The sequence below is a fragment of the Grammomys surdaster genome, unplaced genomic scaffold, assembly GCF_004785775.1.
Source record: "Grammomys surdaster isolate TR1022 unplaced genomic scaffold, NIH_TR_1.0 97, whole genome shotgun sequence".
NCBI classification, from domain to species: domain Eukaryota; kingdom Metazoa; phylum Chordata; class Mammalia; order Rodentia; family Muridae; genus Grammomys; species Grammomys surdaster.
The window spans coordinates 11,683,368-11,699,021 of record NW_021604576.1 but is presented as its reverse complement, the minus strand read 5'-3'; the positions used below and the strand labels follow the sequence as shown (position 1 = coordinate 11,699,021).

General features: G+C 34.8%; 1 protein-coding gene across 1 annotated transcript in view; it reads left to right on the top strand.

Annotated features, from left to right (window-relative positions):
* Fut9 (fucosyltransferase 9) overlaps positions 1-9,837 on the top strand; it is a 168,684-nt gene extending 158,847 nt beyond the window's left edge. The window contains exon 3 of the mRNA XM_028781372.1: positions 8,038-9,837. Within this exon, the coding sequence (XP_028637205.1) occupies positions 8,046-9,125 (1,080 nt within the window). The 5' untranslated portion in view covers positions 8,038-8,045 and the 3' untranslated portion in view covers positions 9,126-9,837. The remainder of the gene's footprint in view (positions 1-8,037) is intronic.
* The last annotated feature ends 5,817 nt before the right edge of the window (positions 9,838-15,654 follow it).

Sequence of the window (15,654 nt, the reverse complement as noted above, 5' to 3'; positions counted from 1 at the left end):
CTGGAAAGTGTTTGTATTCTTTGGAGTTTGGGTACTCCCAAGCTAATATGATGCTATTAATAGATCATTAATATATTGGAAAAGACTTCTCTGAGCTTACCATACACATACTGGTTTCCATTTAGAAAGCAATGACAAGTTCCTAAACTTTACCTGGAGTTGGTACAGGTATTTGTACAAAGTAATATATTTATTCCAGTTGTAGGAATATGTTTATTCTATACTTTTCAAATTTTTAATCCAGATAATTATATATTTTTGAAGGGTTCAAGATATACACTTTGCATCTTAAGGGGGAAAGAATTGGTTTAAAGATTAGTTTACATAAATTGTTTTGTCTAGTTATTTAGAGTGGAGGTTGTTCTGTACCTTTACTTCGGTTTGTCTATTTCAAGCAATAAAATAATTATAACTAATAAAACACAAGTGAAACTGTTAGATGGTTATAGTATGGCTCTTGAACTGAAGAATACCAATGAAAGATAACCAAGAGTAGCTCTATTAATCCAGAGTTCACCAGGGAGCCCAGTTCTGGATCTGTCCTCAGACCCAGAAATCTCCATAGTCCATCTGACTCCCTGATGAGCTCTGTTTGTGGAAAGAAAAGATTTTTTTTGTAGCCCTAAAAGTTTTTCCAGCAGAGGTAATTGTCCAATATGAAACCAGGATCCAGCTCAAGAATGCAGCATGCGTAATGGCTTGGATTATTCAATGCATGGAGTGAGGGAACGACGGAGGTAGGAAGGGGAAGAGGGGAAAGGAGAGGTAGACAAGAGTTTTATCCACATAGTTAAAACCAATGAACACTTAGGATAATGTCCCTTAAAAAGAAGTTTCTATATACTGTTAAATAAAAAACAAACAAAAAATTAACTAAGTATATTCCATAATTTTATATATTACAAATGTATTATGTTTATGTATATATGTATAAATTATAGTTACTGAGTTATATTTTGAACTTTAGAGAAGAATTTTATGTGGATGGGTAGTTAACTACAAATGATAATAATCTCCAGAAAAAGACGTACTATTGCAGGAGTTATGGCTAAGAACACTAATTCCTGATCTGTTACCATAGAGTAACAGAATAAAAGCAAATTAATAATTATCACACTTCACAAGTTTTCTTTCAGAAGGATTAAGTCAAAGGATCACTTTTTGACAACCATTTTGAAACTAATTCTAACTTAGCACACCATCAATTTTCCATTAATTTACTCTTCACTTTTTTATTTGATATGGTCAACTTTATTCTTTTAACAGTGATAAAAAGGAGCTGAAGGGGTTTGCAACCTCATAAGAAGAAAAACAATAACAACCAACCAGACCCCAGAGCTCCCAGAGACTAACCACCAACCAAAGAGTACACCTGGAGGGACCCATGGCTCCAGCAGCATATGTAGCAGAGGATGGACTTGTCAGGCATCAATGGGAGCAGAGGACTTTGATCCTATGAAGGCTTAATGCTCCAGTGTAGGGGAATGCCAGGGAGGGGAGGTGGGAGTTGGTATGTGGGTGGATGAACACCCTCATAGAAGCAGGAGAGGGGGGATTGGATGGGGGTTTCCAAGGAGGAAACCAGGAAAGGGGATAACATTTGAAATGTAATTTAAAAAGTATCTAATAAAAAACGTTCTGTCACACACACACACACACACACACACACACACACACACACACACTGTGAAGTAACTATGGCTATACAATGATAGCAAACCATCTGGAATGAAGAATTTCTATTGATCTAACTGGTTCTGTATTACATCATTATGTGTAATATGGGAGAGACAATATACTGCAGTAGCCACCACATGGAGATAATGCCCAAGGGGTGAGCTACAACAGGAAGCTGGCTTTATCAAATAGTTCTAGCCAGTTATTGAGTTCTCTTCTACAGTTTACTCAATGTTATTTCCATTGTAAAATAAGTATGAATACTAGCTAAAAAGTATCCTGAACAACAACACAAGCACAGAGACTTACAGGAGAATTACTAATCTCTGAAGAATCTTCCCATTTTTCTTAGTTTCTCATTCTCTCACAAGTATCCAGACATGAATCTACCATTTGTAAATCAAAGCTCTGAATGTTTTGTATTTTAAATTTTTCTTTCATTTTTTTATAATTTATTTTTCCTCAAATCGTAATTCATTCACACAGGGGTTATAAACACAGAAAGGCAGGATGTGGGGAAGGGAATGTCACTGGAGTGTGGGTGTTCAGGGGGAATACAGATATCATCAGAACCAGGTATCGGCTGGGTGAAGGTTCAGGGGACAAGTCACTATGACTCTGCCTATGACTCACTTGTCCTTATCTAAGTTGGTATTGTCTGCCCAGGCTACTTTAAACCATGCATTGGAGCAGTATTGAAATATAGAGTAGTTTCTCTATATTTCACACAATATTTTTCTATATCAAATCCCTGCAAGTATTTTTTTTTTACCAAGGACTCTGTTATTGTTCTTTAAAGCTTAAGTCTTTGTCATCTCTCACACTCTATAAGGTCATTTAGAATAACTGAAAAGTTTTGATTATGCTATTTATGGCTACAATTTCCCTTTGTCTACATATTCATTGATGTCATTGGAGAGAGTTATATAGCATCTCTGCTTAGGGGTTTTAAAAAACAGATTGGAGTGATTGATAGATCAAAACATGGGGAGTTTGCTCCTGAATTTCAGTTCTGAGGAATAAGTGAAATGGTTCCTATCAAAGAATTATCAACTTGGCTCTAGGAGGCAAACATTCCTGGCAATTTCTGTGCATGGTAGGAGTCATTGAATAACTGCCCTCATTGTTTAGTAATTAACCCTGGCAGCAGTGAAGAGTTAGAGGTAGAACATGTAAAGAGAAGAATCAGTAAGACAAAAATCCCCAGGAAATAGGAAAGTTGAATACAGAGCAAAATCAACATTTTTTTTTTTGCCTAAGGACCAAATTCTTTTCATTTAACAAAAGCAAACAAGAGGAAGAGAGAGAGAGAGAGGGAGAGAGAGGGAGAGAGAGAGAGAGAGAGAGAGAGAGGGAAGGAGGGGGAAAGGGAGGGGGAAGGGAGGGAGAGAAAAAGAAAGAGAGAAAGGGAGGGGGAAGGGAGGGAGAGAGAGAAAGGGAGGGGGAAGGGAGGGAGACAGGTAGGGAGGGAGGGAAGGTAAGAGAGAGTGGGAAAGAAAAACAAGGAAGAGTGGCTAAAATTGACTGTATGCATACTAACTTTGAAACAGGAGAAAAACCCAAAGCTCAATTTTACCCAGATATTTTCTATCGGCTCCAGTAGCTTTCATTGTCTATGTGAGCATGGGGCAAGCTCATAGATAAAACAAGTAAACACAAATTTACGCTTGGTTCATGTTTTGTGTTTGCAGTTACTGACACGGGACCTTATACTTGTCTGAAGCTCTGTAGTTCACTCATTCATTCACACGACACATGGAACACTTATTAAGCATCTACTCTGCACAGATGGTAATAGTATGTCAGTGAAGAAAGAATAAATCACTATACTGATTGCAAATTCTGCCTGCAGTGAGCAAAGGAGTAGATCATAAAACACAGTCATCAAGTGTTCATACCATGCAGCCAGCAACTTACATTAGAAAGTATGTGCTGCAACTTCTTGGCTGACTACCCTTGGGCAAGCTGCTTATTAGCCATTTTGTGCCTCAGTTATTATTTTAGAAAAATGTTAATGTTAAGTAATAGATGTGTATGAGTGAATAAAAGGTCTCAGATCAGTATCTAGCAGTAATGAGCACAATGTAAGTGTGAGGTATTGTTTGATAAGAGAACCTGATCTACATTTAAAATATTAACAAATAGCCCTCAGCTAAAAAGGGATAGATGCCAGAGAAATCAAGACAGTGAAACCCAATATAAATATATGAACAGATTTTGGATATATTATTTGCTTGGTGTTGACTATAGGCATCAGGTCAGTGGCTAAGCTAGTTACTCATTGGATGTATCTCTCCCCCCAATGCTCATCTCTGAGAAGGGATGACAGACAACCTTCTCCACAGCAGCAATACTAGGATTGGCAAAAGCAGCAGTTATTAAATGGTGACTGCTGTCACTATAACCTGGTCATATACAGCTAGCAACACTGGTTGTTATATCATAGGAGAGCACTTTAGCATAGTTTAGCATGACTTTCATCAAAATTTCTTTAAACTATTAAATGTGTGCTGTCTCTCTGATATCTACAGGATTTCATGCAACTAGACTTTCATAAACTTACTTCAGATCGGCATGCTGATAGTTTTACAAATCTATTTTTGCTAAATTTCCTAATTTTTGTCTGTAATTTTAAGTGAAACTAGCCTTTTAAAATATCTTCTGATATATTTTCTTAACATTATGGTTGGCTTCATATAGTGATCTAAAAACTTATCCTTAATTTTCTGTTTTCTAAAATAATTCCAGTTTTAAAACCACCATAACAATCCCCAATTATTGAACTACTAATCTAAGTCCTCCAGTCCTCTCTAGGCCTAGTGTTTGCTCTCGATGGTTTTCTTGAATTTGACTTCTTTAACAGATTCCATTATCGATGGATCCCCACCTCCCGTAGGCCAATGTTTGTTTTCCTCAACTGGCTCAAACCATAATCATTTATTTTATAAAGAATTTTATATTTCTTCATATGCACTCAATAGTCATTCCTAATTTTAACCTACATTAAGTCAGTCATTATTTTACCCTTTTGATATTTAACCTAGATTTTTTATTTTCTAGCTTGACTGTTTTATTGCTATCAACAGACATTGGGATAATCTAACCATCTCAAATTTAAGCTCTCAACTTCAATGACTTTGTCTAGTATACTTCTATTCTTTTGTTGTTTTGTTTGTTTCTTTTTTTTCTTTAGCTTTGTTTATTGTTCATTGATGGTCTTCTTGAGTTAATCAAATAACTGATTTCAAGGAAACTGTACCTCTAAACTTCTAAATATTGCTGTTTTTCCACGTATCATAAACTTTGATACATAGTACTTGCAATATCATTTTATTATAAATATTGAGACTTCCTTTATAATTCCTTCCCGACTTTCTCTGTAGTCGAAGGTTGAATAAATAATTCTTAGATATATGTGTTTGTTCTTTTTTCAATTTATTTTTTTATTTATTCACTTTACATCTCAATTGCTGCCCCCCTCCTCCCGGTTCTACCCCCTCCTCCAAGTTCCCCCACATACCATCATATACAGTCCCTCCTGCATATCCCCTCTCCTTCTCCGATGAGAAGATGGAGTCCCTCATATCTTTATCCTGCCCTTGGACATCAAATATCTGCAGAGCTAGGCACATCCTCTCCCACTGTGGCCAGAAAAGGCAGCCCCAGGTAGGAGAATGGGATCCACAGACTGGCAACAGTTCTAGGGACAGCCACTGCTCCAGTTGTTAGGGAACCCAATGAAGACCAAGCTGCATATTTACTACATATGTGTGGAAGGAAGGCTTAAGTTCCAGTATGCATATGCTTTTTGGTTGGTAGTACAGTCTCTGGGAGCCCCTAAGGGTCCAGGTTAGTTGACTCTGTTGATCCTTCTATGGAGTTTCTATCCCTTCCCTCCAGGGACCCTAGTCTTTCCCTGAACTCTTCCATAAGCCTCCTAGGCTTGGCTTTGGTCTCCGCATCTTCTTTAGTCAGCTGCTGGGTGGAGCCTCTCAGAAGTTATGCTAGGTTACTATCTGCTAGCATCAGAGTATCATTATACCCGATTTTCTGTGAAACTGCCAGATTTATTTCCAGAGTAATTGTACAAGTTTGTACTCCCACCAGTAATGGAGGAGTATTTCCCTTGTTCTACATTCTCACCAGGATGTGCTTTCACTTGAGGTTTGATCTTTGCCATTCAGATTGGTATAAGGTGAAATCTTAGGGTCATTTTGATTTGCGTTTCCCTTTTGACTAACAATGTTGAACATTTCTTTAAGTGCTTCTCAGCCATTCAAGATTCCTCTGTTAACTCTGTTTAGCTCTGTACCCCATTTTTTAATTGGATTATTTGGGTTGTTGGTGTCTGACTGCTTGAGTTCTTTATACATTTTGGATATTATCCCTTTGTCGAGTGTAGGAAGATCCTTTCCCAATACGTATTCTGCTGTTTTGTCCTATTGACAGTGTCCTTTGCCTTTCAGAACCTTTTCAGTTTCATGAGGTCCCATTTATTAATTGTTGATCTTAGGGTCTGAGCCATTGGTGTTCTGTACAGGAAGATGTCTCTTGTACCAGTGAGTTCAAGGCTATTTCCCACTTTCTCTTCTATTAGGTCTTAGTATATCTGGTTTTACGTTGAAGTCTTTGATTCACTTGGATTTGTAATAAATATGGATCTATTTACATTCTTCTATTTATCACCATCCCTAATTCCAATCTGTGTTACAGAATAATAGGGAAAAAAGCTTCCATGGTATTGTTATAGAAACAAATAGGTCAATCAGTGGAACTGGATTGAAGACGAAGGAAACCCACATACCTACCAAGACTTCATTTTTGACAAAGAAGCCAAAAGAAAGCATCTTTTTTCTTAGATATAACATATCTGTAGGGGATTTTGTCAACTTCTTCATTTACTGACTTTGAAATTGAATCTAGCTTTGAGGGGCTTTTGATTTTTTTTTTTTAATTTCAACAGTTCAGTACAGGGAATGTTCTACTGTTAAATACCTACAATTTTTACATACACATAATTAAGCTTTATAGTACACACAACATCATCTTTTTTAAAGGTTGTGAAGAAAGTGTATGTGTGATACTTTTTCAAATGTTCACCTAAATTTAGGTAAGTAAAAAAGCAATTCTCTCTTTATTAAGTATTCTCTATCTAATACACTATATTTGATTGAGATTTTAAAATATGTAATTCAACAGAAATTTCTAAGTGATATTTACATTGGAAAAACAATACAAATTTCAAGGGACCAGCAAAAATTCTATTAAAAATAATCCTGTAAATACATTACATGTGACATGCATATGTCCATATTCATACAGAAACACAAATAATAAAGAAAAATTTAGAAGACACACAACAAAGCAAAGTGAACCATTGCTTTAGCCAGAAACTATTAAAATTCAATGGATTGCTGTTGTTCTCCATAATATTTATCTTTATCTTAAGGTTATTAATAATATTTAATTCTAAAAACAAAGCTTAATGTTCTAATACCTGATAAGGTAGAGTTGGTTCTAATGGTGACAATCTGCTTGAGTATTAAATACTGCTAACTACTAGAGTTCACTACCTGGTTAGTGAAACAAAATTGTCAGATAAGTGTGAAATGTATAAATTAATAAATACAGCATGAGCTTTACTAGTGAGGTTATTTACAAAAGGGAGACATCAAGTCAAAGGCTATATTTTTCCTCACATAACTATCTTGATATATTTATATATAAATCATAAAAATAAATGTTTTTCCAGAGAAAATATTAACTTCAAAAATATTAATATTCTATTAACTTCACTCTGATAGTCAGAATATGCTACAATCTTTTTTATTTTTTATTTATTTCTTGAGAATTTCAAACAATATTCTACCATATTCTTTTCCATCCTCTGATATCCTCCGAAATGCCTGTCCATCTGCTCAGCTTCATGTTATCTCTGCTTCTTTAAAAGGAAAGTTTTTAAACATAGTTGTGAACAAGCAAATAAACGTTTACAAATCTTATAGAGCAATAATTCAGTGATCAATTCAGTCATGGGTTTTAATTATGGCAATCTGTTTTGTCAGCTTTTTATTAACGAAAACGGAATAGATATAAAGGACCCTGAAGAAGTGGTTAGCCTAACTCGAAAATGTGAATGGAGGGTGAATTCTTATGTATTCTTTCTGGGCCAGAGTCTCTGGAAAATTTCCATTAAAAAGTCGCTTTGGGTCCAAACGAAACCAGTTTCTCGCAGTAGCTGTTAAAACTGAAAAGAAATTATAGTTGGTTTCGTGATTGAAAGAGTCTTACTATTTCTCTCACATTGTATTTATAATTTCCTTTGTTTCTAAACTTCTTCTACTTTTCTCTCTTCCCCAGGAAAAATTATGACATCAACATCCAAAGGCATTCTTCGCCCATTTCTCATCGTCTGCATCATCCTGGGCTGCTTCGTGGCATGTCTGCTGATTTACATCAAGCCCACCAACAGCTGGGTCTTCAGTCCAATGGAGTCTGCAAGTTCTGTGCTGAAAATGAAAAATTTCTTCTCCACAAAAACTGATTATTTTAATGAAACTACTATTCTGGTTTGGGTGTGGCCATTTGGACAGACCTTTGACCTTACATCCTGCCAAGCAATGTTCAACATCCAAGGGTGCCATCTAACAACAGACCGCTCGTTGTACAACAAGTCCCACGCGGTCCTGATCCACCACAGAGACATCAGCTGGGATCTGACTAACTTACCTCAGCAGGCCAGGCCACCCTTTCAGAAATGGATTTGGATGAACTTAGAGTCACCCACTCACACCCCCCAAAAGAGTGGCATTGAGCACTTGTTCAACCTGACTCTAACTTATCGCCGTGATTCAGACATACAAGTGCCTTACGGCTTCTTGACGGTGAGCACAAATCCCTTTGTGTTTGAAGTGCCAAGCAAAGAAAAGTTGGTGTGCTGGGTTGTGAGTAACTGGAACCCTGAGCATGCCAGGGTCAAATATTACAACGAGCTCAGCAAGAGTATTGAAATCCACACTTACGGCCAAGCATTTGGAGAGTATGTGAATGATAAAAATCTGATTCCCACCATCTCTACTTGTAAATTTTATCTTTCTTTTGAAAACTCAATTCACAAAGATTACATCACAGAAAAACTCTACAATGCCTTTTTGGCTGGTTCAGTACCTGTTGTCCTGGGACCATCTAGGGAAAACTATGAGAATTATATTCCAGCTGATTCATTCATTCATGTGGAAGATTTTAACTCTCCCAGTGAGTTGGCAAAATATCTGAAGGAAGTTGACAAAAACAATAAGTTGTACCTTAGTTACTTTAACTGGAGGAAGGATTTTACTGTAAACCTCCCACGGTTTTGGGAATCACATGCATGCCTGGCATGCGATCATGTAAAAAGGCATCAAGAATATAAGTCTGTTGGTAATTTAGAGAAATGGTTTTGGAATTAAAGTGTTTGTCGTTGTCACAGTGAAATAGATTAATCATCATTCAAGTTTTCAGGATAAGAAGAAACACACTGCATTTGGGTCACAGTTTAACTTTTCCTGCCCTCCATTGAGGACCATGTATATTTTGATGACATTTTTAAGAGACCAGAATTAGCAACCACTCAATTTCGTTTTAAATTATCCTGTATATATGTGATAATAAGCACTGGAAATAATTTATTCGTCGCTCTCATTTGTAAAACATTCTGTTTTTACATTTTATAGTTGACTGTAAATTATGATTTAATTGTTTCTACATCAATCAGATCTTTAATCTATTTGGGAAATGAAAATACATATCCTAAAATATGAAGGACTTTTCGCCAAGTATTATAAAGCTTAGATTCTAGATTGTATAATGCTAACAAAGAAGGATTATTGAATCACTTCATTCTTAACCTCTCTGACTTTAGAGTTGAACACTACTGACAACTGATGTAGTTTTTACCTGTACCGCATTTGGGAAGGTAGGCTAATTGACATAGTATATAAGAAAGATGTGAAGCAGAATTGTTATTAGACTAAACATTCATTTTTTAAGTTGTTTTGCAAATGTGAATTCTCAATATTTTAAGTTAAAGAAAACAAGAACTTTTAGACATACAATTTATGTGGGTTTGGGGGTATTTTGTTTAGTTTGGTGTTTTAGTGCCTAATGATATCTAAGAGAATCCTTTGATAGTTTCCTTTCAGTTTATGAGGATAATTATTATTATAAAAATAAATAATTCCCTCTTATAACAATAAACATGATATCTGCAAATACAAATAAACATATAAATTATACCATTTATAGAAATTTAATTACTTCATTCCTTTGAAAAATTTTTTCCAAAGCAACCATATTTAAGTTTTAGTTTATCATATTTGATAATAAATAGAAATAAAACTTGAAAGATCTATCTTATCATTTAAAAGAGCTTAAAAGTTTTACCAATGGGTCAAATATGTCATAAAACACAATAAATTGGGAACCTATAGGGAATACACAGTGCTGACACAGAGTAGGATTTCAATATATATTTATTAAATAAATTAATTATCTGTATTTTAAAAAGTCATGAGTAAATTTTTGTTTTTGATAAGGAAACAGTTCTAGCCAAGAGCTATTAATTGAAAATTATCTCTCATACCATTTAAAAAATTATCCATATGTACCATATGTTGCTATTATATTCAGGACTTTACAGAACCAATATAAACTGATTGCACTGAATTTGGGAGCATGTTATCTATGAACTTTCATCGGCCTGCAAAATTATCTTCTGTAAGTGTAGAGGAGATAAGTAGGCATATGCAAATATAATAGTTAAGAAAAAATGAGATACTGAAGAGTTTTGCAAAAAAAATTTTTTTCTTCAAAGTATTTCAAATGCCTGTGTTCCATTCTGTTCAAAACCTATAGAAAAAAATAATGTTCTGATGACGTCTATTTGGATCTTTTGTGGTTCATTATATTTTTCTATTATGTGTTGCAATCACCAGAACTCAGGCTAATTCTCCTCACCTATGGAGATGGGTTTCAGTTTAATAAGCAGGAAGTATGTGCTCGGTGAGAGAAAAGCCCCCTTAGTATGGGAAAGATTTCAGCAAAGAAAGACCACAGAGTTAAAGAGCTTGATCCCATGTTCTTTTTTTTTAAAAAAAACATGGTTACACAGGTAACATTATCAATCCCAAACTGCCACAGAAGTAAAGCTGAAAACGTGTTGTCACTGAACAGCATGTGAAATAAAGCTTCCTATAATTTGCATCTTGTGCTACTCTCAGTGATTGTCTGATTTAGTGAAAAAAATACTAAATACTAACAAATTTACCCCATTGTTTTCCTACTCAACATGTGTTAGAGTGGCAAGCTTTTTTAACTCATTTGACCTGACATAGATTTTCTTTAGATTATCTCTTCTTTCCATACATCAGTTTTACATGTATATCAAGAAATAGTTCATATACATAGATACTCTCCTAAAGGCTCTAATCATATATGTATTTGTTTAAAAGTCACTTTCATGCATTTACTTGTTATGTTTTTGATCTATAAATTGCAGAGACCTAAACATGCATTGCTAAGTTTAGAATTTGCTTTCACTAAAAGGCAGAGAGCATTTGATGTTGCTTTCATCCACCATTTCTAAATTGGATGCTAATAGACCTGAAGACAGTTGCCTCTTTTGTTGACTATGAATTTGAGCTCATTCTTGAACTGGGACTACAATTAAATGCCAATAGTATAAGCCAAGCCAAGGTATCAAGTATTCCACAGGTACATCTGAATATTGATTTCCCAGTGCCAAGCCCTGGAAAACGTCTGAATTTCAAGTCCACAGTTAATGAGCCAGCTTTTTAACTAGGAGAATGTGCAACAATATTCATAAGGCGAATACTTCTTCCCTTCTGTGAGCTAACTAGTTACTTGTGACATATTTATTCCTGATATGTTGAGAGACAGGCATGTCAACCCCTCACGTAGTGATAGTAGAGGTTAGAATTTAAGGATCCTATTGCTATGAATCTCATTTGTCTCTGCCATATCCATACCTTATTGTACAAAGATATCTCAATTCCTATAAATGTGAATATCACCTAGGCACTATTTAGTGCCTGTAGAATGGTATGTTCTGGGAGGACACCAGCTTTTGAATACATGGTAAACAGAACTTTGAGATGTTGACACTCTTTCCCATATCATTGTTTTAGCTGTCGAACTTTAGCAGAAGGGATGAGCTTCATTATGTGTAAGTGTTAATAAATCTTGTGGCTTCTACTTTTTATAAGGATGTCTCTTATGAAAGATAGATTGATTTGACCAAATTGGCTTGCTGCTGGTATAATAAAAGCAGATAATATGCCCAGAGATCAATGATGGCCCCAAAAAGGTCACAAAGAAGTTTTCATTTCAAAGTGCAGAAAGTCATTATCACCAGTGCTCTGAGTATTTACTTGATAATTATTGCAGGTCTTATTAATAGGAATACAAAAATAATTATTTTAAGCCTTCCTGAAGATAAATAAGCTGACTTATCTATTTAGTTGTATTGTATTTTAAAGAAGGAAGATCATGATAGCCATATATTTTAGAATAGCCATGACCTGATCAAGTACAAAGTATAAAAAATAATCTTAATGGGAAACTAGCATCAGCTTACAAGTTTCATATTTGCTGTGAAAAGCTCAGCCCTAGAGTGTACAGAGCTTGAACCATAACTGTTGAAGTGTACGTGGACAGAATACTTAAGGAATTATTTGCTGAGTCTTTAAACTCTTGCCTTTAATTGGAGATTAAATAAAGAAGTAGTAAAAACAGAAAATAATCTACTTAGATTTTTTTTTTTGCTGAAATATTTTCAGGGTAGGTTTCGTAGCTGTTACTCACCAAGAAAATGTTTATGTGAATTGATATTTCAAAACATTTTAGTTCTCCGCATTTTTATTCTGTGCTTGATGATGTCAGCTCCCCTCACCTCTAATCTCAAGAGAGGGGTCTGTCAAAAATTGTAATCAAGGTCTAGATATAAGAGATTTTAGATGTTGAAGGCTAAGCAGTTCTTCACGAAGGAGGGGTTTTTAATGGATGCCTAGCGAATGATTACATCAATGTAATTAGTGGACATGAAAGATACTTTCAATGTAGTCAAAATACCAGCTTCTTCATTCTAAACGGGGGTAATCTTTTCTGTTCACTGCTCCCAGATACAGAGAACAGTTTAAGTACCTCTTATGATATTAAAAATATATATATAAGTAAATATTTTTATTATAAATAAAAAACTCCAATATAAATAAAAGTTATGAAAGATCAAACTAGATTTGAAACTTCTTGGCATTCTATTTTAATATTAACCAGTCACCAACTGTTTATCTAATAGGAATGAAATCAGTATGTAAGAAGAATACAAAGTGAAGCACAATGATAGGGAAATGTGTATTACCAAACTGTGGGGAGAGAAACAGAGGTTTACCCGTCATTCTTGCTAGTTGGATTTGTTGTATAGTGAATGTGCTCCTAACACCAATCAGCTGATTTTTGCTTGCGGGCATCTCTCCTTTGGAGTCTTTACGGCACTTTGAAAATAGCTATCCTAAGCTATACTATCCTAAGTATGGTTCTTTGTAATTCATCTTCAGTCCATCCATATTCATAAGCAGTTAACAGAGTCTAAATGGTAGACACACTGTTAAACTAGAAATATGAGTAACTGTACCCTAGGCTATCATTGCAACAAATTGAAGTGTTGAGAAACTCATTTGACCTCTCTGGATGACTGTGTTAGTAAGAATTCCTTCAGAACCATTGCTCTATAATATGAAGCCTAAATAGATATGTGCATAAATTTGAGTTTCAAATAACCTTGCTCATCAAAAATATTTTTGGCAGTTAATACTACAAATAGAATTCCCTTTCTTTTCTCTAGAACAGCAGAGAGCATAATCTTTGTTCTTTACTGAAGTTTACAATATAGCAAGTGCTCAATTAACTAATCATTCTCCTTTATACTTTCCTTCCTCTTATGTCTTTTGTAACATATTGTTTCTTACATTTAGTTATCAGAAGGGAAAAAAAGAACACTTCAGATTGTTCATACTACCAATATTTTTACTATAACAATCTAAAACTATTTATTGATGTAAAGCTCAAGAATTCAGCAGAAGGAGTGAGTTCCTTCATCAACAGGAATATAGAGTGTGAGTGTATAAGGATTGACTATATTTAGAAAACTTACTCTCTTAACTCAAGGCTAATTTATTTTCATTTATTTAACATACTTGGGGTATATTTTTATTTAAAAGTAAATTGCATACCGCTGATTTTTTTAAAGCATTATACAAGGCACTGTTCCTAATCCATGTAATATTGAGTTTTCAGAGACATTTATTAATAATACTGACACTGGGTCCATTTTCCATGTAATTGGAAACTTTTGAACTAAGAAAACAAAACAACAAAATGAAAACCAAAAGTATAAAACAAAACAATAAAGGAAGAAGGCAGAAACCAGAGTGTTACTACAAAGTTATCCTAGGCCTGACAGAGGTTCTTAGACTCAGGTCTGCCTTGGAGACTTCCTAGATCAATGGCATAAGAGTTATTTACACCATTTGAAAGATTGTTACATATGGTGAACTAGGTCTGTATTTTTAATGAATCTATAGACAATTCAAACATGTTGCTAGTTTTGGAAGTCTGGGTCCTTTCTACTAAATAGAAATAATTCTATCCTCAAACAATGCAGGCATGAGATACTGCCTTTCCTTAGCTCACTTGAGATCATCTTAAATATATTGGTAGGTGTTACTGTATTTCAAAACCCAAGAAGTTCTTCAAGTCTTGTACAGTGGAGCTGCACTTCAGCTATGACATAGGAATATGACATATTTCCTGGAAATAATTTTTCACAATCTACCTTAGACTTTAAATGCATTTTTTTCTATTTTAAGTACAAAATCAAAGGTAGACAGTTATTAGAATATCTTACAGCCATCAAAATAGCATATATTTGATCAATTGCTTTCCTGGGTCTCAGCAGCTTAATTGATAGGTAGGATAAGGTAGCATATTATAATACTTTAGATTGTCCACAATCTTGAATTAAATGTGAGCTATTCACTCACTAGCTCACTCTCTGTGCCTAATCTAATCTCTGTTGTTCTCATGGTTTTTATGTGTATAGAAGGGGTAGCCTATTTTGAAAACAAATGAGTGCATCTCTAAAACATTAGACAATTATACGTATGTATATTCTGTGAGTGTTCTACCACTGTCGTATGCCTTTGGTTGTTAAAAAAGAGAATAAGAGAAGTCTAGAATATATAAAATAAATTCAACTCTAACATCTATTGATGATAGGGTAGCAGTTCAGCTCGAAAGCCAAGGGGAGAATACTCAATAGATGAGAAACAAATAAACATGGTTTGGAAGATTGCATTGACATTACTGAAATCAGAAGGGCTAATCTTCAATAGAAGGGATATCCACAAACATAGTGGTGAAGCATGCAGTGACATCTACTGAAATTAGAAAGTACTGGGAGGTGTGTGGGGGTGGTGGCAATGAAAGATAGACATTGATCACCTCACTAACCACATAGAGCATTTCCTAAAATAAGCAAGCATAATCTTTCTTCACTGTTATGAGAAATCAGTAAGTTAATATTAATTTTGCTTGTTAGCAGTTTATACAGCTGAAATCCAAGGATAGACTAGCTGAAAGATTCTCATAGATCATTTTCTGGTGAGGCAATTGCTAAGAGAAATATTCATCAACCTGACTAAATCTTTCACAACTGTTGGCCTAAGGCACTGAACCAGCTAAGGGAAAATTACAAGAGAACTGAGTCTCCCTTTACCGTTCCTAAAGATTTTTTTTTTAACGGAAGAGATCAAAATGTGTAGATATAAACTCATTAAACAGAAATTACTTTGTTCAATGATGCAGAAATCAAATAAACATAGGAGGCTATGACTAGGACTCCATGAATTTTATGAGAAATAA